The 26417-nt window shown below is 32.7% G+C and overlaps 2 protein-coding genes across 6 annotated transcripts in view; one reads left to right on the top strand and one right to left on the bottom strand.

The window, feature by feature from the left end:
- The window catches only part of LOC148610991 (beta-1,4-mannosylglycolipid beta-1,3-N-acetylglucosaminyltransferase brn-like), a 39583-nt gene extending 34769 nt beyond the window's left edge, over nt 1-4814 (bottom strand). The window contains exon 1 of the mRNA XM_088590978.1: nt 4677-4814. The gene's annotated coding sequence lies outside the window, so the exon portion shown is untranslated. The remainder of the gene's footprint in view (nt 1-4676) is intronic.
- On the top strand, nt 366-21268 carry LOC148610990 (sec1 family domain-containing protein 2-like). Of its 5 annotated transcripts, none has more exons than XM_088590964.1 (15): nt 366-532; nt 4690-4902; nt 5899-6135; nt 6875-7012; nt 8642-8719; nt 9483-9614; nt 11089-11261; nt 12371-12464; nt 13181-13308; nt 13899-14108; nt 16856-16949; nt 17721-17784; nt 18687-18942; nt 19338-19405; nt 21159-21268. In XM_088590964.1, exons 2-14 carry the CDS (start codon nt 4729-4731, stop codon nt 19390-19392), a joined length of 1833 nt encoding a protein of 610 aa, XP_088447090.1. In that variant the 5' UTR covers nt 366-532; nt 4690-4728; the 3' UTR covers nt 19393-19405; nt 21159-21268. The 5 variants fall into 5 exon arrangements, with proteins under 5 accessions (XP_088447090.1, XP_088447087.1, XP_088447088.1 ...); XM_088590961.1 differs by having other exon boundaries at nt 19273-19405; XM_088590962.1 differs by having other exon boundaries at nt 366-831; nt 19273-19405.
- The last annotated feature ends 5149 nt before the right edge of the window (nt 21269-26417 follow it).

Genomic DNA, 26417 nt, shown 5'->3' with positions numbered 1-26417 from the left:
AGAAACACCCACCGAATTGCTCATAAAGTCAATCCGAGGTAGACGAAAGAGGAAAGGAAAACTATGACACGTTGAACAAATCAGTTTTCATGGTGCAGATGGATACACCGTAGCGAAAAAAAACGTATTTATAAATATATATTAACAGGCATGTAACTAATTATAGGTCTGATATAATTATCTCCGCACGATACGTTTTGATATTGAAATATCAAGCTACCAGTATCTTAATTGTGTTTGCTATATTAGTGGTCAGATATAGGGTGGATTCACAGCTTAATGTAGGAGCATCTGGAGGTTACTCAGAAGGTACGACAAAGCAGAGGTCCGACTTTATTCTCTTCAATTATGTCGTTTTGAACGTTGCACTTCCCATTTTGCTTTTTCCCGTTCCCCTCCGTTCTCAGCTGGACAACTCACCCAAACCATTCTCCTGATATATGTGTTTATAAATGGCAATATAGTTTATGCATGTACATTGCCTATAGAAGCGAACACTGGAAATTCAACGTTCTTGATTTTAACTTTTAAGGTCTCTATTACCATTGGCACTTCTAACCACAGGGGCTTGGTGAAATGTATTTTAGTAACATGCTTGCTAGGCAATGGGAACACATGGTTCATTTTCCATTTGGAAAATTTTTCATTGTGGCGCATGTCCTTTCACACAGTAAATAAATTGCTGAAGAAAGTGTGATAAGGTTGAATGAAACATATCTAATAGCACAAGCTACATATGATAATAAACAATTGTAAATCTTTTGGTCTGGACTGTCTAACTCAATTATACCAAGGTAAAATACCACAGCTCTACAGGAATTAAAATCACTGGTAGGTGTGGTCATTTTGTTGATACCATTAAAAAAGTTCTTTATAATTGAACCACAAGAACTTGGTCAAACGTTGATTGTTTGCACACAATTCAGTCTGGCTTATTTTAAAGGGTAACACGAATCACCGGAATGCCCCGTAATCACCGAAATGCCCCTACAAATCACCGGAATGCCCATTGAAATCACCGAAATGCCCCTTCAAATGACTTTACATGATGAATTTCATAAAGATTAATGCTTAAAATTTTCATAAATGCATAATTCCTACCATAATTAAATATTTTAAAGTGTTGTTTCTCGAAGCGTCAATTAGTTCAAAGAGCGATAACTCGCATTGGAGATAAAGACTATGTTGCGCAATCTCTAGTAATTACCAGTAATCAGGTGGAAACTCAATATGATTTATACTTCATAGACTTTAATTGATAACTAAATGCTGAAATTAGTTCATAATATTTTTTTATTGGTACACAGTCAATAATATGTCAGCAAAGCAGATAGCAAATTCTTACAAAACACAGAATATATGAAGCTACTATTAAAAAAATGTAAGGATTAACACATCATAAAAATATAAATGATAATAAGCATGTAAAATCATTCAGCAACTATTTAAGAAGCGTCTCAGGCATATGACATATAGCTACTATTTAACATGAACAGTGATGTTAAACTTGAGATTTAAAATAAATCGTTTTTTACATTTATGTCTTCAGCATTTTAAATTTACAAACTGAATAGACTTTATGCTTTAAAGCTATGTACAGTGTAATTCTCCGTGGGGAAAAATTCAGTATGGTACTAATTATGATAGACTTGATAAATAAATATATGAACCCGGATTTAAAAAAAATATATAAATGAAATTTTACCTTTGCAAGGATTTCTGCAGGTCAAACTCGCCATTCACAAAGCAGCATTTGCGGCAGAGGAAGGTCAGCATGGGTTGCGACCATGACTTGAGCTGCACATCGGACATGGGTACACATTGAACATGCAACCATCGGGTGCACAAATTACATTGTATGGTGCCTTCACCACATTCATTTTTGCATTCAGTGCAGGGGTATAACCCAGCCATACTGAATATCAGAATGTGGTATGATTGTAGAACATAAATATATTTAACCTTATATACATTTTTATTTTTTAATGATGAGAAGCGGAAGATCAAATACAAGTTTAAGATCATAAAAAAACTAGTGTCAAAAATTATTGTCTCTTCATTAGAAATTAACTAATTAAGATTGCATTTTGGTGATAATTATTAAATTCTCAGATCTGATTTATAATTAGCTTGTATAATTATGTAAATGACCCTTGAACGACGAGCGGTAGAACTTATGATCGGCAAGATTAAAAAAAGGGCGATTTTTCAATTGTCCTTTTTTACAAAAAATAAATAAATTATTATTTGTTATACAATTGATTTGCAAATAATTTATTAAACAGATAAAAACTTGCATCGTTTTCTGTATGTAATCGATTATTATGCAGAGTACATTCATGTTTCAATAAGCGAGAGTTATCTTTCTTTGATGCTAATATTTATTTCTTTCAATAAAAAATCTTCGTGTAAAAATATCAAAATTTTATTATGTAGATATACCTCATAACATCTCATAGAATCAATATTTATAAAATTTTAATAGTTTTACAACAAAATAAGGGGCATTTCGGTGGCATTCCGGTGATTTGTAGGGGCATTTCGGTGATTACGGGGCATTCCGGTGATTCGTAGTACCGTATTTTAAATCATAACGCTGTTATTCCAGACAGCAATCACAAGCTAGTGAGTCTTGGTCAGACAATATCTCCTTAGATGTGAAACATTTCTTTTCACACTGGTCCTTCTTTGTAGAAACTAAAATTTTAAGAACATCCCATGCATTAGCACTAAAGTACTTTTTAACATGTGGGATATTTACATTTTCGTCCAAGATTTTATAACAGTTTTTTTAAACATCTTGTAAAGATGATAGCATCGACTTTAGCACAAGTCATCATAACTTCTGTGACATTCTGTGTCTGACTAACATGAAATCCTTCCATTTTAAGCACAGGGGCTTGCTGCCACTATCAAATATGCAGCCTTACTATTATATAACACAAATAGAAAGCTTTAGTTTATTGAATGAACACAGTTTGCAAATCCACTAGTAGTCGTTCAATTGCGTATAAGTTCGATAATATTTCTTTATCAAATCAGGTGTTTCCATCAAGATTTCTCACACATGTAAACAATATTTATACACTTTTGTGTTAATCAATCACAAGTATACTTTTAATCATAGACCTGTAATTACAGAGATATGTAACTAACTGTTATCTAGCTTTAACATGCAATGGGAAATGAGATCTCACATTTTAACTCAAATGAAGATTTTAGGGACTTCTTTTTGGCCTTGAAGGATGTTTAGTAATACATGGTAAATTTGCTATAAGGAAATTTAGTTTTTGCAGAATGTGTTGAGAAGCATTAAATGTGTTCAGCTTGTTGAGATACTTATCAGTCAAAGTCTTCATCCTTTCACCAATATTTTTTTATAATTGATTAACAGGAAGTGAAGTGCAGTAATTTTAACAAAAAAAACTGAGCAATAAATTTATATTGATGAAAACTATCTGTTTAAAAAAAAATCATATGTACATCTAGGAAATTATTATTTTCTTAAGTAGAATTTTTTAAATGTAATTGCAAATTACATTTTGGACAGGTTTGAAATAAATTTGAAATGTGAAATGAAACTTTTTAAATGAGTGTGTGAAGTTGATCTACATATCATATCCATTATCTACATGTATACATGTTACCCTTCTACATATATATAGTCAATAAAAATTATGTAGATTCTCCCACATAAAAATATAAGATTTGTGGTAGGTTTTTGGTTCATATTACTATATATTCTGTGAGAAATACTAAATAATAGAATTTTTATTTTTATTCTAAAAATTGCTTTTATGTAAAAATCTTTTACATGAGACAGTGTCAGTGGGGAAATATCTCCCACATGATCTGTGTGAAAAGTTAAGAGGTATGCATATCTTTTAGAAAATAAATTGATGGTTAGTTTTTCTAGGTCATAGTAGGCAACACACACATTGTTTTTTAGCCTAATAACTAAATAGTGTAGTCATTATGATAATTCATGACTAAATACATGTACTTACTGTAAACATTTTATTGTGTTGTTGCTTTTTTCACAATGGACAGATAAGCATGAAAATTAGTACTGAGTAAATTGTTCTTAACACTATTAAACGCTAATCTTTTTTTTTTTTCAAACTGCAAAAATTGATATCCACAAGTATGCTCACTTGACAAAGACAAAATATTCTTCTGTGGTATCAATTGTATGTGTTAACTGTGAGCACAGTAAAGAATATTTCTTAAGTGGCTGTCACTTAATTCACTTACGGCAACCTGAATTAGCTTTGTGATACTGAATGCTCTATTGGCCCATGGTAAAAATTAACAAAACAAGTGTCTGGTTGATACTGCATTGTTTAATTTCAATTTTTCCTTTAACATGTCATTCACCATAGTATTGATACTCCTACCCGCCATTATATTCACAATCTTTCTGCCAATGCCTACCTTATCAGGTGTGGATCCAAGGACTGGTGTGCTGGGCGTACGCCCCCCCCCCCCAAATTTTCACCATAAGTTTCACCTCATAATATTTTTTGCCTTGCTTTGTACGGCATTTCATTCAATTAACACTCCCTAAACTCAAATCCTGGATCCATCCCTGCTTACATGTACTTGTTTTTTTAAATTGAATTAGGTTTGTAGTCAAGTCCATTTGACACAATTCAATCAAGTTCTTATTCACTTACCTTAACATAATAGGAACATCAAGTTGTATGTAGCAGTAATTTGAGGAGGACAATGAAGACAATATCTATGGTATCAAGTGATCTATGGGATGAAGTTCTGACAGATGTAAATAAAGCTGTTGTTTTCTTAGACAATCCTATTGCTGAGAATCTTCACTGGAGTGGTGGATTATCTTCCCTTACTGAAGCAGGTGCAGTGGATGTCAAAGAACTTTCTTCATTTGAGGTTATTTTTTATTTAGATATTTTGAATATGTTAAATGAGATCAGTGTTATCATGCTTACAATCAGACTGAATTGGCATGTCTATTGGTTATTACATTATGGTAAATCTACATGTAGGTTATATCATCTTCTCAATATTAGTGTGAATATAATATTATATTACAAGAAACAAAAAATATTCCTATCAGGTGTTATGTAATTTCAATTTTATATATTTTTATTCTTTATTGTTTGCTTAAGTAAGAGCTATTTCAGTATTCAGGTATATAAACATGATAAATGAGACACATGACATCAACTCATTTAAATATCTATAAATGACAATTGACTATGAGAAAGGGGACATTTTTCATCCCAGTGTATTTGTTGTCTCTTTGAAGTATTCACCTTACCTATTCTCAAATTTCTCATCCTTTATCTATAGATATTGAGAATTTTTATTACATTAAGACTAATGGGAATTTCTCAGGTCTGATGAGATAAAATTCTGAAAATATTTCTCTGAGTACGTATGCACTTTAGAAAAGCAATTGCAGTTTTAAAAAAAAACATACAACTTTTATGTCCTAGTCTTGACATTAATGACAAGGAGAGATTTTAGAGAATTCTGTTTGAAAAATAACAATGCTTGTCTATGTAATCTTAAGAAAATTTCTCCCTGTCAATGACACATTGAAGAAGTGATCACAAAGAATGAAAAGTTTTTTTGCTCATATCTCCCTTTAGATTAGGCCCTAAAATTTTTGGAAAATATAAGTTATGTTTGAAGATTTATAGAACTCAAATGGACTTTAATACAAATGTAACTGACTACAACCTTATAATATATGAATACATCAGTTCATCTCTGAGATAATTAGAATGTGCTATAGTTAGACCTTGATAGTTTTCTTGGGTTTTCTTGCCCAATACACAATATAATATATATAGTGTTTGAATATAAGATAACTATATTGTATGTAAATTTGAGTTCACACAGTTCTTTTTCTCTTTGTAGTGTGCTAAAGATTCTCAAAAGAAAGCTGTGTTCATAACCAGTAATAGTCTAGATGAAACAACAACAAAGGGAAAAATCCAAGACATAATTAGATCTAGTCAACTACAGTATGTCATCATTATTACATCTGTAACTCCCAGAATGCATCTGTATAACATGACAGGAAACTTTGATGAGGATGTTCATACAGTTTTTGATTCTTTGGAGGAAGAAGTTCTTGAATGGATGGGAAATATGGTTTGTACTTTGGAGGATGTATTAGATGTATACACTTTTTTGTACATTTGTACCTGTCCACACATGCATTTACCAGAATTCAAAAAGTGTTTTGAGATTCAAAAAAATATTTGCAGATCTTTTGTCTGACATACATTATGATATAGCACCATATTTTCATCTGCCTGTCCATAGATATATCCTACAATTTTTCAAGACAATTTGTATGATTGTAGTAACTGTTTGGTGTGATATCATCATGGAAAAAAAACTCCCTTTGATCTTTTCTTTCTGATTTTGTTTTTATTTCAGAGTTAGTAGATCAAACAGTTGGGAATGGACAGTTAAACTTTTATTTATTGTGTACATGTATCATAATATTAAAAAACCCTTCTTTTGATTTGAGCATTATAGGACTTAAAAATAAGATTTAAAAATGCAGTAATTTGAGGAACTGGAGTATCAAATGTATTTTAATTTTTTCTCACATTTAAAAAAAAAAGGCAACAAAAGCAACAGATTACATGTAAGATGATGTTGTATTATCAGATATATTTATAATTACAATTTGTAAAATTTGCAGTAGAACTAGAATTATTCTACCCAAAGGGTCTATCGAAAGAGAAAAAAATTTGTTGAAAAATTGTAAGGTTTGATGACAGGTTGTAATTTGGTTAATTTAAATCCAAATTGGATTTCACAAATTTAATTTTCCGTAGACCTACTCACTGAATAATGTTAAACTAATTACTGTTTTCAGAACTATACTGTTCAAATAAAGCATGTTCCTCTAGTGATGTCATGTATCTCCAGTACAACATTTGTGACTCCAGCATTTACAGAGTTATTTCCTCTGATTGAAACAGATGTAAAACAGCTTAAAATACAGTGTAAAAAGGTTTGTATTGATGTCTGCTTTGAGATGACTTTAAATGAACAATTTCATTAGAAATCATACTCAGCAAAAGGAATACAATAATTTGAAAAATCATTGACAACTGAATTGAAAAGAATTAAGGATTCAACACAAAAAATATTACTCAAAATTTGTCTGATTAGTCCATATTCTTTGCTTACATGAAGAAAATTACTCAATATTTGGTTAGTCAAATGCATTGGTTATAATTTATTTCTCAGGTGATGATTTGTTTGTTTCAAATGAAGGGGCTTGTAAGTCTTACCACATGAGCCTGTAATGAAGAATGGGTCCCTATCTTCCATTCAAAAGTATAAAACATGGTTCTTTATAGAGTAAAGTCTAAATTTTATCAACAAAAAACTTTTATTTGTAGAATTGCTGATAAAAAATGTGAAGAGTTACTATTTCTATAATAAGTTTGGTAATGACACGAAATAATAAATTCTGATAAGTATACATCATATTGATGTACCCAATAGTAGCAAATTAATACAAATTGGTCTTTGGCTTTGAATTCACCTTCAGTAGTGTAATGTCCAGATAATAAATGAATCCACTTCTACTTATATGATTCATTTACAATAGAACAGATATGATGAAACACAACAAATACACCATTGTATAACCTTTATAAACAATAATAGATACTTACAAAGATCACAAAGGTCTTCAATAAGTGTAAACACATCCTTAATACAAAATAGTAAATAGATCACCAACAGGTCTTCAACAAGTGTAAACACATCTTTTATACAAATAGTAAATAGATCACCAACAGGTCTTCAACAAGTGTAAACACATCCTTAATACAAAATAGTAAATAGATCACCAACAGGTCTTCAACAAGTGTAAACACATCCTTAATACAAAATAGTTAATAGGACACCAACAGGTCTTCAACAAGTGTAAACACATCCTTAATACAAAATAGTAAATAGATCACCAACAGGTCTTCAACAAGTGTCAACACATCTTTTATACAAATAGTAAATAGATCACCAACAAGTCTTCAACAAGTGTAACCACATCCTTAATACAAAATAGTAAATAGATAACCAACAGGTCTTCAATAAATGTAAACATATCCTTAATACAAAATAGTAAATAGATCACCAACAGTTCTTCAACAAATGTAAACACAGATTTGAGCTCTGAAAGGCTCTGTCAACATAGTAATCAAATCCACATTAGTGGAACAATAAAATTTTTTATCCAAATAAACTAAAAAGTCAAATAACGACTCTAAGACACATTAATTACCAACATCTCTATCGACAGGTGCATGTCTGGGGTGGAGTTTTATGTAAGATCAAAAATGAACTGAAACAAGAAACAAACTGCCATAAAATTCAAGAAGTAATACATCAAAATCTCTCCATGGAATACCATAAACATACAACATATAGACAAAATGAGATGTTAAAAAAAGCTTACAGTTACTAAAAGCTAGCTCAGAACATATTAAAGAATGACAATATTGAATAAATAACTTTTAAAATAGGTTAGATTTGATGTAGTGCAATACTAAAAAATAACTCTTTTTGGATGCAATGAGGGGTCGATTATCTGTATTTGTGAAATCAAGGTTCAATGCAGTTTCCATTGTAGGGGGATAAGAAACAGTTTGAATGTTTGGATGATCTTGATGCTTCATGCCTTCCTTCAAGCCTCCAGACCTGGTATAAGGTAATGTATAACTGAATGCCCCAGTTTTGTACCCTGTGGAGTGGTGAGGTATTATGTGATATTTTATACCCTGCTATGTGAAGTGGTGAGGTACATGTATTATGTGATACCCTCCAAAATGTTGTGTCCCCATCTGTCTGTCTGTCAGATGATCACTTCAGAACAGACCATATAACTTTTTGAAACTTTAGACAGTTGTTTAATTTTCGGCAAAATCCAGGATGTAGTTTTGGAGTTCGGCCTCTTTAACATTTTGCCTTCCCTTTTTTTCACCAATACATGACGGGGTATTACTTAATGTTTCATTGATGCCCTATTTTTCTCATGACATTTAGTTTCACTGCTGTCCATATTCTCCATAATCTGAACCATTAGTTTTTGAGGGTATATTTTTTGAAACAGTTATGCATCTTAGCTTGATGTACAGTGGGTAGTATTGGTTTTGTTTCTTAGGATTGACTCTTTAAAACCTGTTCAGTTCCTGTTTATTAGATTGTTCTTAATTTGATGGCATCATAATCTTTTGAGAACTTCAAGCTTTAAAATCTAGCTGTGGAATAATTTAGAACTTGGTGTGTATCTTCAGGATGTTGGTACTTGCTGGGTGGTGTCATGGTAGCATGCTTCTCTGTAGGCTTGATTAATGGCCAAGTCAAACCACAGACTTTAGATTTGGTACTTATTGCTTGTTTCAGTGCAAAATTTAACTGATACAAATGTATATACATGTACAAGTACTGTCATATTTTGTCATTGATTTCAGACCTTTATATCATGTGTGGACAGTTTACTATCAGAGCTTGGAGTTAATGAAGACTGCTATTGTCTTGGACCAACAAGCAGAATTCTAGCAACAGAACTGGCTAATTATTCACCTGCCAAGATGAGGAGGAAAGTTAGTAGTATTACATCCAGCACCATAGTTAATTCTAGATAGTATTACATGTTATCCTGCACCAAGTTAGTTCTAGATAGTATTACATGTAGTTGTCCTGCACCAAAGTTAGTTCTAGATAGTATCACATGTAGTTATCCTGCACCAAATTAGTTCAGTATAGTATCACATGTAGTTATTCTGCACCAAAGTTAGTTCTAGATAGTATAACATGTAGTTATCTGGCACCAAATTAGTTCTAGATAGTATAACATGTAGTTATCCTGCACCAAAGTTAGTTCTAGATAGTATTACATGTCGTTATCCTGCACCAAAGTTAGTTCTAGATAGTATTACGTGTAGTTATCCTGCACCAAAGTTAGTTCTAGATAATATTACATGTAGTTATTCTGCATCAAAGTTCTAGATAGTATTACTTGTAGTTATCTAGCACCAAATTAGTTCTAGATAGTATCACGTAGTTATCCTGCACCAAAGTTAGTTCTAGATAGTATTACATGTAGTTATCCTGCACCAAAGTTAGTTCTAGATAGTATTACATGTAGTTATCTAGCACCAAATTAATTCTAGATAGTATTACATGTAGTTATCCTGCACCAAAGTCAGTTTAGATTGTATTACATGTAGTTATCCTGCACCAAAGTTAGTTTTAAGTAGTATTACATGTAGTTATTCTGCACCAAAGTTAGTTTAAAGTAGTATTACATGTGGTTATTCTGTACCAAAGTTAGTTCTAGATAGTATAACATGGAGTTATCTTTTTTTATCTGTTTTATTTGTAGTTGTCAATTTTCAGTCTGGGACTTTATTCTTGTTCATCCAGAAATGTCATTAATCCAAAATTGATAAGGTTTACTGCAAAACTCTCTGTTGTATTATGAGGGGTCTGATGGGTTATTTTCGTTCTTTGTGATTGGCGCATTTTTGCTATTGTGATCCGTTTTTCTACAGATTTATTTTTTGTGATTCATGATGAAAGCATTTTTCGTGAATCGTTTTCATTGGAGTTTTATATTCGTTCATCGTGATTGAGACATATATATTCATTCTCGTGATTTTTTTTCCATTAAGGAAATAAAGAGTTTCATTGAGTTGTCTTTCTTGGCTGAAAAAGTTGAAGTGGCACGATTTAATTTTGAACCTGGGAGAATTCAACACGTAAACAAGTAATGAGCCAGTAATGTATTTGATTGTAGCTTAATTGAACCAATCTACAACACAAACAACCAGCTTCTGAATCTCTATTATTTAGATTGATTGGGGATACTCTTTTTATATTTTCATGATTCGTGATCATTGAAATTTATTTTCTGTGAATCGTGATTGACAAAAAAATCAACTTGTGAATCGTGAAAAGACCCCCCTTCAGGCCCCTCTATTATACCTCTTTCAAAATTATAGAGAGAACTTGAATAAGTTTTTTTGGCTGGAAAATTCTCTGAACTGAACAGTGAGGTACTTTTGTTATTTTCAGAATGCTCAGAACAAGGCATCCATTTTATTTGTTGACAGAACATTAGACACTGCCACACCATGTTCACACCAGACAGAGACGTTGTTTGACAGAATTGCTGCTGTGTTGCCACGGTTACCAGGTCACAATAATGATGTGTCTGTAGACATGTCTATGTTATGTCATGTTCACAGGTAAAAGGAAAACAATTTTGCATGTCCTAGTAAATTCTTGGAGTTTGATTGGCAATGACTACATTTTACCTTGGTGTTGCTAGGCCATGTACTTGGATATAACTGCTTTTATGTGGAATGTCACATGATGTATAGCACTGTTGACTTTTGGATATTAGAAATGACTCTTAAAAAAACTGGTATTTTCTGTAGCTGCAGGGTTCTTCATATACCAAAGGTAGATCCTTACACTTAAAAAAATTCACTTGATTTTCTTAACATCATGACAATATCAAAATCATGCCCAAGAAAATATTACTTTTACATTGCTTCTTTGTGGCTCTCTGAGTGTAAAATATTATTGCACTGATATCATTTAAGATAAATTTGTAACATATCCTTAGAAATGGAGATTTTTTACAACTTTAGTTCCTGTACACCTTTGGTTGTTGAAGCATCTTTTGTTATCTGTACGAATTCAGTCACAGTTTTCTCAGCTTCCTAGGGATGGATTGATTTCGAATTTAGTGTGTGGCTTTATATAGATGGGGCATATGTTGTAAGTGATTTTATTGCTGTCCAATATAAACTTCCTGATTCATGGGGTTTTGTCATATTTCACTATACGGCATGATAGTGAAAGTTTCCCTCACAAAAATTTAGGTTCCCATTGGTTGGATTGATTTCTAATTAAGTGTGAGGCTCTATATACATGGCCCATACATTGTAAGCGAATTTGGCTGCTGTCCAATATCAACTTCCTGTACAAAAATGTGCGATTTCATGTTTAAATTTTTTTACAATATCTGCTACCTTTTTGTCATGTAATCCATCCCATAGGTACATGCTCTTACAAATTAAAAAAAGCAACCCAAAGAACCACCAAAGCTCTCAAATATAAAAAATCTGCCAAAATTTAAACTCACTTAAAAAAACTTTAAAAATATTGCAATTCATGGTATTCACAAATTGCTTTATGCAATTATAATTTTTGTAGAATGTTTGTCCTCATTAGAGGAAACTCTCTTTTTTTTTCTATTGCAGAAGTAAAGTTATAATAATGACTGCATGCACTAATTTCATAATTTGTAGTATTACCATACTTTGTATTATCTTTTGTCTTTTGACAGAGATGCATCCTCAACAGTATTACCAGGTTGTCTGGCATCCTTCAGTGGACATTCCCAACAACATCTTCACACAATCCTTACCAGTAAATTGAAGGTGTGTATAACTTTATTATAAGTTGCCATGTAGTTTATAAAGAGATCATAAAGGTGGTATGTTGATACCAAATGAAGGGTAATAGCAAAATTACTGATACAATCCAGGCAATAGTCAAAGGTATAGTCTAAAAGGAAAGTCTGTATAATAAATGAGAATATCAAGGTAAAATCCAGAATGTAGGAAAACTCTGCAATGGTTCTGACTTGTTACAGACATTTCTTGTCGGAAATAATTTACTGCAGCTAAATGTCATTGTAATTTTCCTGAAAAAGTACTTTGATTGGTGTACTATTTTTTCCTCAACTAATTATTCTAAAGAATTTGAAGAAATTCAGATTTTTTTTCTCTGAAACCTTTAGGGCAATTTTAATATGAACTATTAACATTAACAAATGATTAAATACATGTAGATCTATATTTAAAGGATGATTAAATGGAGATTGAAGTAAATAGGAATATGTTAGATCAGTTCATGAGCTGTACTTTTAGTAATCCATTTTGACCAGAAATGAGATGAACTTAAGAAATAAATCACGGAAACTCAATTGTTTTACCATGGGCTGACCATTTATGCTGTATTATTTTACTCTGAGCGACAGCGTCCTGTTAAGGATGTCATATTAGCTAATTATTTTCCCATTAAAGGGACTAAGAATTAGGGAGAATATTTCATATACATTGTTGGTACATTTTTTATGTATTTTCTGTTTTAGGAAGGCACTATGGATGTCAATAGGCAACTTGTTGATGCAGCCTCTAAAGAAAACTTGCCATTGAAACTTACAGGTAAACCAGGCAGAGTAACAGCTGACCAGATAGAAAGTACTCTCCTACTGTTCAAGTAAGGCACTTTTCAGGCTCAAATAAAATAAAATAATAAAATAAATAAAATAATAAAATAAATAAATTTGTCAGAGAAATTAGTTATTGTCTTTTGGTGACAAAAATGTGTCTTTTAAAATTAAATTTTATGAAACTTAAATTTTATGAAATAAATTAAAGTATTTAAATATTTAGCAGGGTCACAAACTTCATGCTTTAACTACATATATGATTATGATTTTAATTTAAGTAACTATTTTCAGGAAAGACAAATTTTTACTGTTCAATCTCTGTCATCTAAAACAGTGAACAGTAAATGAGTTTGGTTTTATTTCATATTTTTGGTTTGTTTTATGATTTTGACGATCACAGATGGTCACACATTTTGGACATGAAGTGCTAGTGGTATTCATTGAAAATGTGCTATAGTCAGCACTTTTACAAGCTGGTGAAACATCAAAAGTGAAACATTCTGTGTTAAATTATAGTAACAAAAACTTGACTAACAAATACTGACAGTTACTTGAACTTATTTTTGGCAGTTTTTGCACACATAAAGTCTGTTGTGTATAGGCACTTACTGAAATTCAGGATAATGCTTTTTTTCAGAGGAAAATATGACCTAATTTTGAAGCACATTAACATATTGCAAAATGCCATGGCAACGTATAAAATGTTGAAATGTCAAAGGAACCAGCATTTAGAGAGCCTAGGAGGAATAGAGAAGCTGATTGTACAGGGATACACTGAGGAAATGGAATCAATGGACGAGGTCCTAAAACTGATGAAAAGTGAAATGGAAAAAGAACAGTTTGAGAGGTAAGTGGTATTTAGTCCATACTTTAATTTCCTGTAGAATTACATATATAGCTCACTTCATGCTGATTTGCACATAAGACTGTCACCCGAGACCTCCATGACCATCTGTCTTGGGACCAGTGCTGGACTTTCCTTTCTTAATTGACCTTCTCCTTTGATCTACCTCTTATCCTTTTTCCATTTGGAGTCCATCATAATGCTAACCTGTTGATGGATTTAGGGTGCATTCTACAAACATGTCCTATCCACTACCATTTTCACTTTTTTATCTCCTGAGAAATCAGGGTGGTTCTTGTTCTCAGGTACAGCTTGCCATTAGATATTTTATTTTGCCAGAAGATATGTAATATTCTTTGTAGGCACCAGGTCTGTAAAACATCAAGCTTGGATGTGATGGCTGGTGTAACTTTCTGAGATTCAGCACAATAGAGGAGGACTCCCAAGTACATTGCTTTTTAGCTCAGCTGGCCGAAGGCCATGTGAGCTATTGCCATCACTTGGCGTCCGTCGTTGTCCGTTGTCTTCGTTTCAAAACTCTTCTCCTCTGAAACTACTTTAGCCAAATTTTGATTGGGTGAAAGTGTTCAGAATGATGAGATCTATCTGCGGTCAAATTTTCATTTTAATCTATTAAGCCATGTTGGAGTTACTGCCCTTTTTCAACATTTTTTGCTTTTTTTTATGTTATTTCTTTCAAAAATCTTCTCCTCTGACACTACCAGACCAATTGGAATCAAACTTGGTATGAATGTTACTTGGGATATCCTGCATAGAACTGGTGTAAGGATTTTTGATCCGTCAAAAAACATGGCTGCCATTACTAAAAATAGAATGTAGGGGTCGGACAATAGTTTTTCGCATATATCTCCAAAACGGCTAGGTCAAGCCCAATTCTGAATAGGTAAAAGTGTTCAGCATGATGAGATCTATCTGCGATCAAATTTTCATTTTAATCTGTTCAGCCAGGTTGGAGTTATTGCCCTTTTTCGATGTTTTTTTTGCTATTTTTGATGTTATTTCTTTCAAAAATCTTCTCCTCTGACACTACTTGACCAATTGGAACCAAACTTGGTATGAGTGTTCCTTGGCGTATTATGCATAGAAATGATGTGGGGATTTTTGATCCATAGAAAAGCATGGCTACTGTTACTGAAAATAGAACATAGGGGTCAGACAATAGTTTTTCGCATATATCTCCAAAACGGGTAGGTTTAGCCCATTCTGAATGGGGTAAAAGTGTTCAGCATGATTAGATCTATCTGCGGTCAAATTTTCATTTTAATCTATTAAGCCATGTTGGAGTTATTGCCCTTTTTCAAAGTTTTTTGCTATTTTTAATGTTATTTCTTTCAAAAATCTTTTCCTCTGACACTGTTTTACGAATTGAAGCTAAACTCGGTAGAAGTGTTCCTTGGGGTATCCTGCATAGAATTGAAATAGGTTTTTTTCATCCGTTGAAAAACACGGCCACTGTTACTAAAAATAAAACGTAGTGGGTCAGACAGTAGTTTCTCGCATATATCTCCAAAACCATTAGGTTTAGCCAAATTCTTTTAATAGCTGAAGTGATTCTTATTTTTAGGACTACAAAAGTCTTCGGGCATAAAATTTGTCAGATGCTTTCTTATAAGAGTTATTGCCCTTGACAGGGGAAAATGACAGGGTTTTTTTTTTACAGTTTTCAGCCAGTGTCTTGAAAACTATGATAGATTTAGACTTTCATTTACTAAAATGATCCTTATGATAGTCCTATCAAAGTTTTCTTGAGTCAAAATTGTTGGATAACTTCTTGTTTAATTTATTGCCCTTGAAAGGCAAAATTCAACCAGATGAGCGATTCAGGCTCCTAGGAGCCTCTTGTTAAGATCCTGATTTTGATGTCCCAGTGGAATAGGTACCTTAAAATATGGATTCACTGTGGATTCATTGGAACAACTTTTTTGCAATCATTTTTTGAATTATGTTATATACTTCCACTTGCTGGTATTAAGATAAATTACAATGTTGAATTGTGATCAATTGCTGTAGTTACCCGAGTTTTTCAGTTCATATAGTAGTGTGTCAGTTTTCAGTACAAGATGTCTGAGTTTTAGTTCTTGGCTGTTATGAATTTTAGTGAGTATGTCATGCTCTGATGTACATTTGTTACTAAGAAAATCACACTGATATATAGTGGTGTATGAGTTAACTATTACTTTAAATCTCTTAACATTTTTTAATTACAGGGATGGATTAAACCCTTACAGCAGAGCTTGGAATTGAGTTATTCTTGTTTCAATATAAATTTATGTAGGCTACTGAGTAATTTAAATAGCTCTTTAGGTAGAAATCTGCCCTACATTATACCAATGTGTCATACTTCATTACCACTAAACACCTGTGTACTCCGTAACCTATCTAGATTTGTATACTTCATTACCACTAAACACCTGTGTACTCCGTAACCTATCTAGATTTGTATACTTCATTACCACTGAACACCTGTGTACTCAGTAACCTATCTAGATTTGTATTGAATCACTCTTATTCAAGCTATTGTAAAGCAGAACTTTTTCACCTTCAGTTGAAATTCAAATTTTGTGCTATATTGTGTCCAAACCAGTTATTGTGTTCATAATGAACTGTAAGTCTCTGTGATTAAGTGTGTCAAAAACTAATATTGTGTCCACATTTGCCCCAAGTGAACATAGTTCAACATGCTGTGGTTTTATCATGCTATGCTCTGCAAAGCTCTTTATTGTTTTCAGATGTTACAGCCTTGATGACATATTTTGCCTGATAGTATTTGTGTATTCTGTATATGGAACCAATATAGGTGATGACAGAGAGGAGGAGGTCAAGGTAACCAGAATGTTAACATATTTATCTAGAAAGGTCAAATGATTATATTGATAGGTACATTTTATATTGTATATTAAATATGTTTTATAGTTTGAGTTCTACAGGTGTAATGTACTGTTTTTCTCGCTTTTAGTCTTTTGCAAAAATAGTCAAAATAAGTATATGACATATGCTACTTATACAGAAAATAACCCTGAAATCAATAGGGCTAATACAATCATCATTTAACAATAAAATTAAGTATGTCAAAATTATTTACTGATCATAAATAAGGGTACTGTAAACTTATTTATTGATCACAAGTGAGGGTACTGTAAATTTATTTACAGATCATAAGTGGGGGTACTGTAAACTTATTTACTGATCATAATTGGAGTACTGTAAACTTATTTACTGATCATTTGGGGTACTGTAAACTTATTTACTGATCATTTTGGGTACTGTAAACTTATTTACTGATCATAAGCAGGGGTACTGTTAACTTATTTACTGATCATAAGTGGAGGTACTGTGATCATAAGTGGGGGTACTGTTAACTTATTTATTTTTGTAATTATTTGCTGGTTCTTATTTATGAACATATTCATGAAAATAAATTTTTCAAGTTTTGAAAAATAGTTAGCATTTATAGCATAAATTTATTTTTTTTTGTACTATTTACAGCACTTGTTTGACTATTGAGAAAAAAGTGATAGTTAATACATTTACAGTCATGGAATCACTCACTTGGTACATAAACATTACCATAATTCTTTTAACTAAACTTTGTAGACAGAACTAGTCAAGTTCATTATGAAGGAGAAACACTGTTTACCTCCTGTTACTAAAAAAATAGGTGGGTACTTCTATTATCATTAATGAATTCTGATATGAACAAGAAATTATTTATTGGATACATATTGTACAATATTGATTTGTTTCTTAGGGCATTAATAAAACAAATTTTGTGAAAATCTGTTGACAGTTTTTTACTCACTGAAATCTTTTAGGATAGGAAAATATATTTCTTGAAATTGCAGGACAAATAAAAGCATTTTAATCAGAAACAATGATTTAAATATTCAGATTAATAGGAATTTAACAGTTAAACACACCATTCCCTGGAATCTTCCTTAATAAAAATTGTACACAGAAAAAAAAAAGACAAGAAACTACATGTACATTGTTCAATATAAAAAATTGTATAAAAACGTATAAAAAACAAAGAAGCCAGCAACCAAAACAATAATATGGATGGAGCGTCAATGATGTTCTATACATGTTGATGCTCTGAAATATGAATTGCTCTAAATGATTCTGTTGGAAGTGGTGTATTTTTGAGAAAATTTATACAGCTAGGAAGTGATTGTTTTTATCATAGAGCCACTGCCTGTGCTGTAGGAAATGTTACATATTCCTGCTGGACCAGACATCAGTGATTTAACAATATAGCAGAGCATTATAAACAAAGTCAAATGCTAATTGAGAATAAATAGTTCCATCCCTCAAAGCCTAAAATCATACTAGGACATAAAATATAAAAGACATGGCAAATATCTTATTGTCATGATCTTACAGATTTCTCAGACATTAAGACTATAAGATTTTCAGAGCTTACTTGAAGGTGTGTTTACACTATTGAAAACCTTTTGGTGATCCTAGTAGGCATTTACTATTTTTATAAAGGTTATAATTTTAACTAAGACCAATACTCCTAAATCTCTCAGAATGCTGTAAAATCTATTATTTTTTTCTCAGTTGGCAGTACCATTAATTATGAGATAGTTATGACTATGATTGATGATGTGTGGGACAAACTGTTAGCCGTTTCTTCTGCTCGATCTCATCTTAAACAATTTGACTCGGTTTGTGAAGAAAGTGCTTTAGGTCCAACACAACTAAAGCCATTACTGAACCAGCTGATTACTCGTATATTTGATCCAAACAAACCAGAACTTCAAGATATAGAATTAAAATCTTCAGGGTTTGGTGACCTCTTAAAGTCAGGCTTTGGGTAAGTTTTGTGGGGGTGATAGCTTGAAATTATTACTACACACAAATAAAAACTATTTGACACTCTGTTCAATAGAGGCAGTTAACACTACAAATTGAACATAGCAATTGGAAAAGGATTATTAGTATATAGCAAATAATTAAGAGGTCTTTAAGAGAGGGCTTCAGACATTAAGTTGATATTAATATGCTGAAAACTACTCTAAAGTTCTGTTGTAGTTAATTATTTCTATCACATATAAGAGTTGTATGGTATCACCAATCAGGGCAGTATTGACTGTCTTAGAGAACTTACAATTGACCTTTGAACTCTAATAAGTATGTTTTACAGTTTATTTAGAACAGTCAGCAAGCCAAGGCCCAGTGACCATCCATTGTTAATTTTGTTTGTCGTAGGTGGAATTACCTCTACGGAACTCAAACAGATCAAAGATACCATATCATCTCTTAAAGTCACTTCACAGGTAATTGTAGCGATCGTCAGTAGAGATCATTCACAAGTAATAGGATTGGTGCTCTGTTGAGGCCATTCACAAGTAATTAAACTGATCTTTTGTTGAGGCCATTCACAAGTAATTAGACTGATCTTCTGTGGAGGTCATTCACCAGTAATTAGAGTGATTTTCTGTGGAGGTCATTCAAAAATAATTAAACCGGTTCTCTTTTGTCAGAGGTGGAGTTGTCCCTGCGCAATATTTATGCTAATGAAGTTGGATTTTGCATGGCTGTTTTCCAATTGAGTTATATGGGAACATGTGACCTTTCATGCAGTATTATACAAGATTTCTAGTTAGAGCATATTTAGTCTTCCTCTCATGCTTATTTGGGAAATCTCTGTTCATGTTACAAGACTGTTCTCTGTGGAGGTCATTGAAAAGGTCTTCTAAGCTAAAGGAAAGGAGTAAGTTCAGAAAATATCAAAATCAGCCCCAAAAACTAAAGTGTTTCAAATAAATTTGAAAATAGGATAATTCACTAGTTGTATATATGCCTTCATTAAAACAAAGTTTCATTGCTGTAAGTAAATGTGTTACATTAAAATTGAAGATAAAACAAAGCAAAATTAGAAAATTTAGCTGAATTGTGATAAAACTGGACCCTTGTAAGATGTGTGTTCTACAGGTTATAGTCAGTAGTACCACCCTTGTAAGATGGGTCTTCTACAGGTTATAGTCGGTAGTACATGTATGTACCACCATTGTAAGATAGGTGTTCTACAGGTTATAGTCGGTAGTATCACACTTGTAAGATGGGTCTTCTACAGGTTATAGTCGGTAATATATGTATGTACCACCCTTGTAAGTTGGGTCTTCTACAGGTTATAGTCGGTAATACCACACTTGTAAAATAGGTGTTCTACAGGTTATAGTTGGTAGTATCACACTTGGAAAATAGGTGTTCTACAGGTTATAGTTGGTAGTACATGTACCACACTTGTGAGATGGGTCTTCTACCGGTTATAGTTGGTAGTATCACCCCTGTAAAATGGGTGATCTACAGGCTATAGTTGGTAGTATCACACTTGGAAGATGTGTGTTCTTCAGGTTATAGTCGGTAGTACCACCCTTGTAAGATGGGTCTTCTACAGGTTATAGTCGGTAGTACCACCCTTGTGAGATGGGTTTTCTACAGGTTATAGTTGGTAGTACCACCCTTGTAAGATGGGTGTTCTACAGGTTATAGTCTGTAGTACCACCCTGGTAAGATAGGTCTTCTACAGGTTATAGTCGGTAGTACCACACTTGTAAGATGGGTGTTCTACAGGTTATAGTCTGTAGTACCACCCTTGTGAGATGGGTGTTCTACAGGTTATAGTTGGTAGTACCACCCTTGTGAGATGGGTTTTCTACAGGTTATAGTCGGTAGTACCACCCTTGTAAGATGGGTGTTCTACAGGTTATAGTCGGTAGTACCACCCTTGTGAGATGGGTTTTCTACAGGTTATAGTCGGTAGTACCACACTTGTGAGATGGGTTTTCTACAGGTTATAGTCGGTAGTACCACCCTTGTGAGATGGGTGTTCTACAGGTTATAGTCGGTAGTACCACCCTTGTGAGATGGGTGTTCTACAGGTTATAGTCTGTAGTACCACCCTTGTGAGATGGGTGTTCTACAGGTTATAGTTGGTAGTACCACCCTTGTAAGATAGGTATTTTATACGTTATAGTTGTTCCTTCCATATTTGAGATTTTTCATGTACAATTGATATTTTTACAGGTTATAATTGGTAGTACAAGGCTGGCTACACCTGAGGACATTGCTACATCTTTACTTTATCAAGACAGAATTAATAGATCTTAGTGCAATAAATTATTTAAAACTTTTAACACATTTGTACACTGTATATACTGTAAACATATTTATTTTCACAGTTTCTGTCAACTGAACAAATTTTTGAGTATCACTTTTTTCGGTTTAAAAAAAAAGAAATAATGTTTCCTAGTATTAAATATCAATTTTGCGAGTACTGGTACTGTTTTATGAGCTTATTTTTGCACCATGAAATTAGCCAAATTTAGTACAACATGAAAACTAATATGTTTACAGTACTTGATCCATTTCATCAACAACAGAATGTTTTGTAGTGTCAAAAGTAAACGTAACACTACCTTTAATGAGGATAATTATGTATTAAAATATTTCTCCTTTAGCCTGTCAATGTGAATAGGCTTTTACTGTTATTTTGTGATCCCTTTGATTTTTTTGATAAGCTAATTCATTAACAAAGATTTTCCAGTTATTGCTCACCATTATACACCAACAAAACTAGTAAATGGAAGGGTCATAATTTCAATTGTATCACAAATTATTCAGTCTGAACTTAATTCAGACTGAATCTTTGACTCTAGATATTACTATGAAGAAAATATAAAATCACTATCCAGAAAAATCAAATGTCAATTTCATGAAAAAGATGCAAAGTTCAAGGGCCATTTGTCTTTCAAAAATTGTCTAATTGAATTAAAACTTAAATTTATAAGTAACTCAAGTGTTTACTTGCTGTTACTTTCACTACTTGGAAGATTATTATACACACCTTTACAAAGTGGGAGGTATATAGTGAGCATGATGTTCGTCTGTCCGTTCCCAGTTCTAATCAGCAACTTCTTTAATACCATTAAATGAAATAAGCTTTTACACATTTTTTATCAAATGATGCACCTTTTGTTTCTCTATCTTTTGACTATCCTCTGTCATTGGTAGACCAAGGGAGACTCCTCTGTCATTGGTAGACCAAGGGAGACTATCCTCTGTCATTGGTAGACCAAGGGAGACTCCTCTGTCATTGGTAGACCAAGGGAGACTATCTTTTATTCCGCAACTCCTCTAAAACAGTAGAATGGAATCGGATGAAACATTCACACATTCTACATCACATGATGCCACTTATTTTGATTTTCCATCTGAACAAAATTTGGGGCTTCATTTTGGGGATTCTGGGAAGGGGAGCAGGGGTATCAACAAGTGAACTTAGCTCACATTTTTTCTGCATTGCTGTGTAAATATTTCATGTTTGCTATATTGCTATTGTATAGCATGTTAAAATAAAGAATAGAATAGATCTAACTACAAACCAACAAAAAGTAGAGAAAAGTGCAATAATTGTACAATAGCTGTATAAGACTAAACAGAACATAAGAAAAGGTGGTCTAAAAGATACCGTAATACATGGTAAAAGAATAATTCAAATTCAATTAATGTAATGTCATATTTCCCATATTTCTTTATTTTATGGCAAATCCAGGAAAAATAATTGAATGTTTCAAGTCACATTTACACTCGTAACACACAATGTTTCAAAGTGTTTAAACAAATTTTTGGTAGAGTGAAAATGTCATCACTCTAGAAACACTCTTTGGTTAAACCAAACTGGAATTAAACCTGTTACTCACATATATCTCACTAAAAACCATACAAAAAAGTTGTATAATCCAACTCGTTCCAAATATTATCTGATCAAACTGGAGATTATGTTTCAGCAGAACTTGACAATTAATCTTTGTTAAAATCTGAAAGTATTCTCTCAAGAATGTGTTTTTTGTTCATCATGCTAACTTCACAAAATCTATGTCCCATTAAATTCAAGATGTGGAGGTCTGACAAAACTCAATAGGAGATGACATCTACATCATCTGGTCAAAACTTTGTACTAAACTTAAAATCATTCTGCCTAGAAGCTGAGGAAAATGAGGTACAAATGTTCATGTTCAACACACTGATTTTGTTTAGTTCTTGTCCTGTCAAAGAAGTCGGATTCTGACAAAATTTCAAACAATGGAGGTACTGGGGTTGGAGACCTCTATTTAGCTCACCTGGCGGAAGGCCAAGTGAGCTATTGCCATCACTTGGTGTCCTTCGTTGTCATCTGTCATTGTTTTTTCAATTTTTCAAAACTCTTCTCCTCTGACAGTACTTGACCGATTGGAACTAAATTAAACTAAGTATGAAAGTTCCTTGGGTATCCTGCATAGAACTAATGTGAGGATTTTTTATCCATCATAAAACATGGCCGCCATTACTTAAAATAGAACATGGGGGTCAGACAGTAGTTTTCTCACATTTTTCCAAAACGTTAGGCATAGCTAAATTCTGATATTACGTAAAAGTGTTCAGCATGATGAGATCTATCTGTGGTCAAGTTTTCGTTTTAATCTGTTATTAAAGCCATATTGGAGTTATTGCCTACTTTTTCACATTTAAAATTTTTTTTTATAGTCATTTCTTTCAAAAATCTTCTCCTCTGCCACTACTAGACCAATTAGAATCAAACTTGGCTTGAATGTTCCTTGGGGTATCCTGCATAGAACTGTAGTAGGGATTTTTTATCCGTTTAAAAGTGTGGCCGCCATTACTAAAAACAGAACATAGGAGTCAGACAGTAGGTTTTTTTGCATATATCTCAAAAACCGTTAGGTTTTAGGTTTAGACAAATTCTGACATAGGATAAAAGTGTTTAGCATGATGAGATCTATCTGTGGTCCAATTTTCATTTTAATCTGTTGAGCCATATTGGAGCTTTTGCCCTTTTTCAAAGTTTTTTTTGCTATTTTAATGTTATTTCCTTAAAAACTCTTCTTCTCTGACACACTTGACCAATTGAATCCAAACTTGGTATGAATGTACCTTAAGGTATTATGCATAGAACTGATGTGGGGATTTTGATGCGTCAAAAAACATGGCCGCCTTTACTTATAATAATATAAGGGTCAGACAGTAATTTTTTGCATACATGTTTGTCTCCAAAACTGTTAGGTTTAGCCAAATTCTTTCAGTTGGTGAAATGATATTTATTATAAGGTCTAAAAAGTATTCAAGGGATCAAAGTTGTCAGATGACTCCATGTCAGAATTGTTACCTTTGAAAGCTGAAATTTTTTTTTTTTTCACAGTGTTCAGCCACTATCTTGAAAACTTTTTAGTTGCTGAAAATGATCCTTGTGAAATGGCCACCTACTGGTGGTGATCGAAGTTCTCTTTGTTACAGTTATTGCCTTTGAAAGGCAAAAATTATGTTTTAGTAGTTTTGAAAACTATAGATAGATTGAAACTTTCAACTGATGAAATGATCCTTATGATAATTCCTACCAAAGTCCTCTTTGAGTCAAGATTGTCTGACAACTCCTTCTTAGAGATATTTCACTTGAAAGGCAAACATTTTACCAGGTGAGCGATTCAGGCTCCTGGGCGCCTCTTGTTAGCATATTTTATTAATTTCATGCAAAATTTTGGCAAAAATTAGCAAACAGTATTCTGGAACCCTGTCTCCCTTAACTGTACTTATATAAGTGAGGATATATCATCAAGTCAATCTTAAACCACTACACTAGACAACTGATTAATTTGTAATGACTGGTAGATGGACCAATGAAATATACATGTATTTCTGCACTACACAGGTAGACCCCTTGTTAGTTCTAATTAACCAAACCATTAATATCTTTACTCTATCAATGTTAAAGGTTGGAAGGAAAGTTATGTTTTGACTTCGTGACATCTTCATTATTGAATTTCAACTTCTTCAATGTAGGAGTAACATTTAAGGACTTAAATAAAATAAATTAGAGTATTTCATAAGGATGATCTTTTACTCAACTAACAAATGTTAATCTGTACTATACAAATCTTTATTCTTGACTAGATACCTGAACATACATGTATGTTACAGTATTTGACAATAAGTAAAAACACATCCATACAATGGAATTCAATTTTCTGGTCCTGCAGAAAAAAGTTTTATTCTTCCCTTGCCTATAATTGTACAAATAAATATGAAATATATAGAATGAACTAGAGTCCTTTGAAACATTCTTATATTAATAAACTAGAGTCCTTTGGAACATTCTTATATTGAATGAACTACAGTCCTTGGAACATTCTTATATTAATGAACTACAGTCCTTTGGAACATTCTTATATTAATGAACTAGTTCTTTGGAACATTCTTATGTTGTAATACAAATATAATTGCAAATGAGTAACATAGTGGTAAAAAATACATGATCGATTATAAAAACAAGAGGCTCCCAAGAGCCTGAATCGCTCACATGGTTAAATTTTTGCCTTTTAAGGGCAATAACTGTAACAAGGAGTTGTCAGACAATTTTGACTCCATTTGATTCATTGCACACATTTGTAAGCCTTATAATAAGGATCATTTCAGCAATTGAAAGCTATTGGCTAAACCTAACAGATTTTGAGATGTATGCAAAAATCTGCTGTCTGAACCCATCGTTCTATTTTAAGAAACGGCAGCCATTTTTTTTTCAGCGACCAAAAATCATTAAGGTCATTTCGTTAAGGATACCCTATAAAACAAAAATGTCAACTTTCATTGAATATTGCAGAATAGTTTCTGAGGAGCAGATTTTCAAAGTAATCACATCAAAAATAGCAAAAAACGTCCAAAAAGGGCAATAACTCCAACATGGGTCAACAGATTTTCACCAAAATTTAACCAGACAGATCTCATCATGCTAAATACTTTTATCAAGTCAGAATTTGGTTAAACCTAACTAATTTGGAGATATATGCAAAAATATGCTGTCTGACCCCCCCCCCACCCCCCCATGTTCTATTTTTAGTAACAGCAGCCATGTTTTTTAACCGATCAAAAATCTAAATGGTCATTTTGTTAAGGATACCCTATAAAACAAAAATGTCAACTTTCATTGAATTCTGTACAGCAGTTTCTGAGAAGAAGGTTTTTTAAAGTAATAACATCATAAACAGAAAAAAAATTTCCAAAAAGGGCAATAACTCCAACATGGGTCAACAAATTTTCACCAAAATTTGACCACAGATAGATCTCTTCATGCTGAACACTTTTATCTTGTCAGAATTTGGCTAAACCTAACGGTTTAGGAGATATATGCGAAAAACTACTGTCTGTCCCCTATGTTCTATTTTGTAATAGCGGCCATGTTTTTTGACAGATCAAAAATCCCCACATCAGTTCTATGCACAATACCCCAAGGAA

This window comes from Perna viridis, chromosome 7 (assembly GCF_037379345.1).
Source record: "Perna viridis isolate PV_CMFRI_1.1 ecotype Kerala chromosome 7, ASM3737934v1, whole genome shotgun sequence".
In the NCBI taxonomy this organism is placed as follows: domain Eukaryota; kingdom Metazoa; phylum Mollusca; class Bivalvia; order Mytilida; family Mytilidae; genus Perna; species Perna viridis.
The sequence above is the reverse complement of the archived record's forward strand: the minus strand, read 5'-3'. Positions and strand labels throughout refer to the sequence as shown.

Coding starts and splice junctions, on each gene's coding strand:
- LOC148610990 (XM_088590960.1), top strand. Junction 14,109..16,855: donor GAAAAAGAACAGTTTGAGAG/GTAAGTGGTATT, acceptor TATTGTTTTCAG/ATGTTACAGCCTTGATGACA. Junction 18,943..19,272: donor CTCTTAAAGTCAGGCTTTGG/GTAAGTTTTGTG, acceptor TATGTTTTACAG/TTTATTTAGAACAGTCAGCA.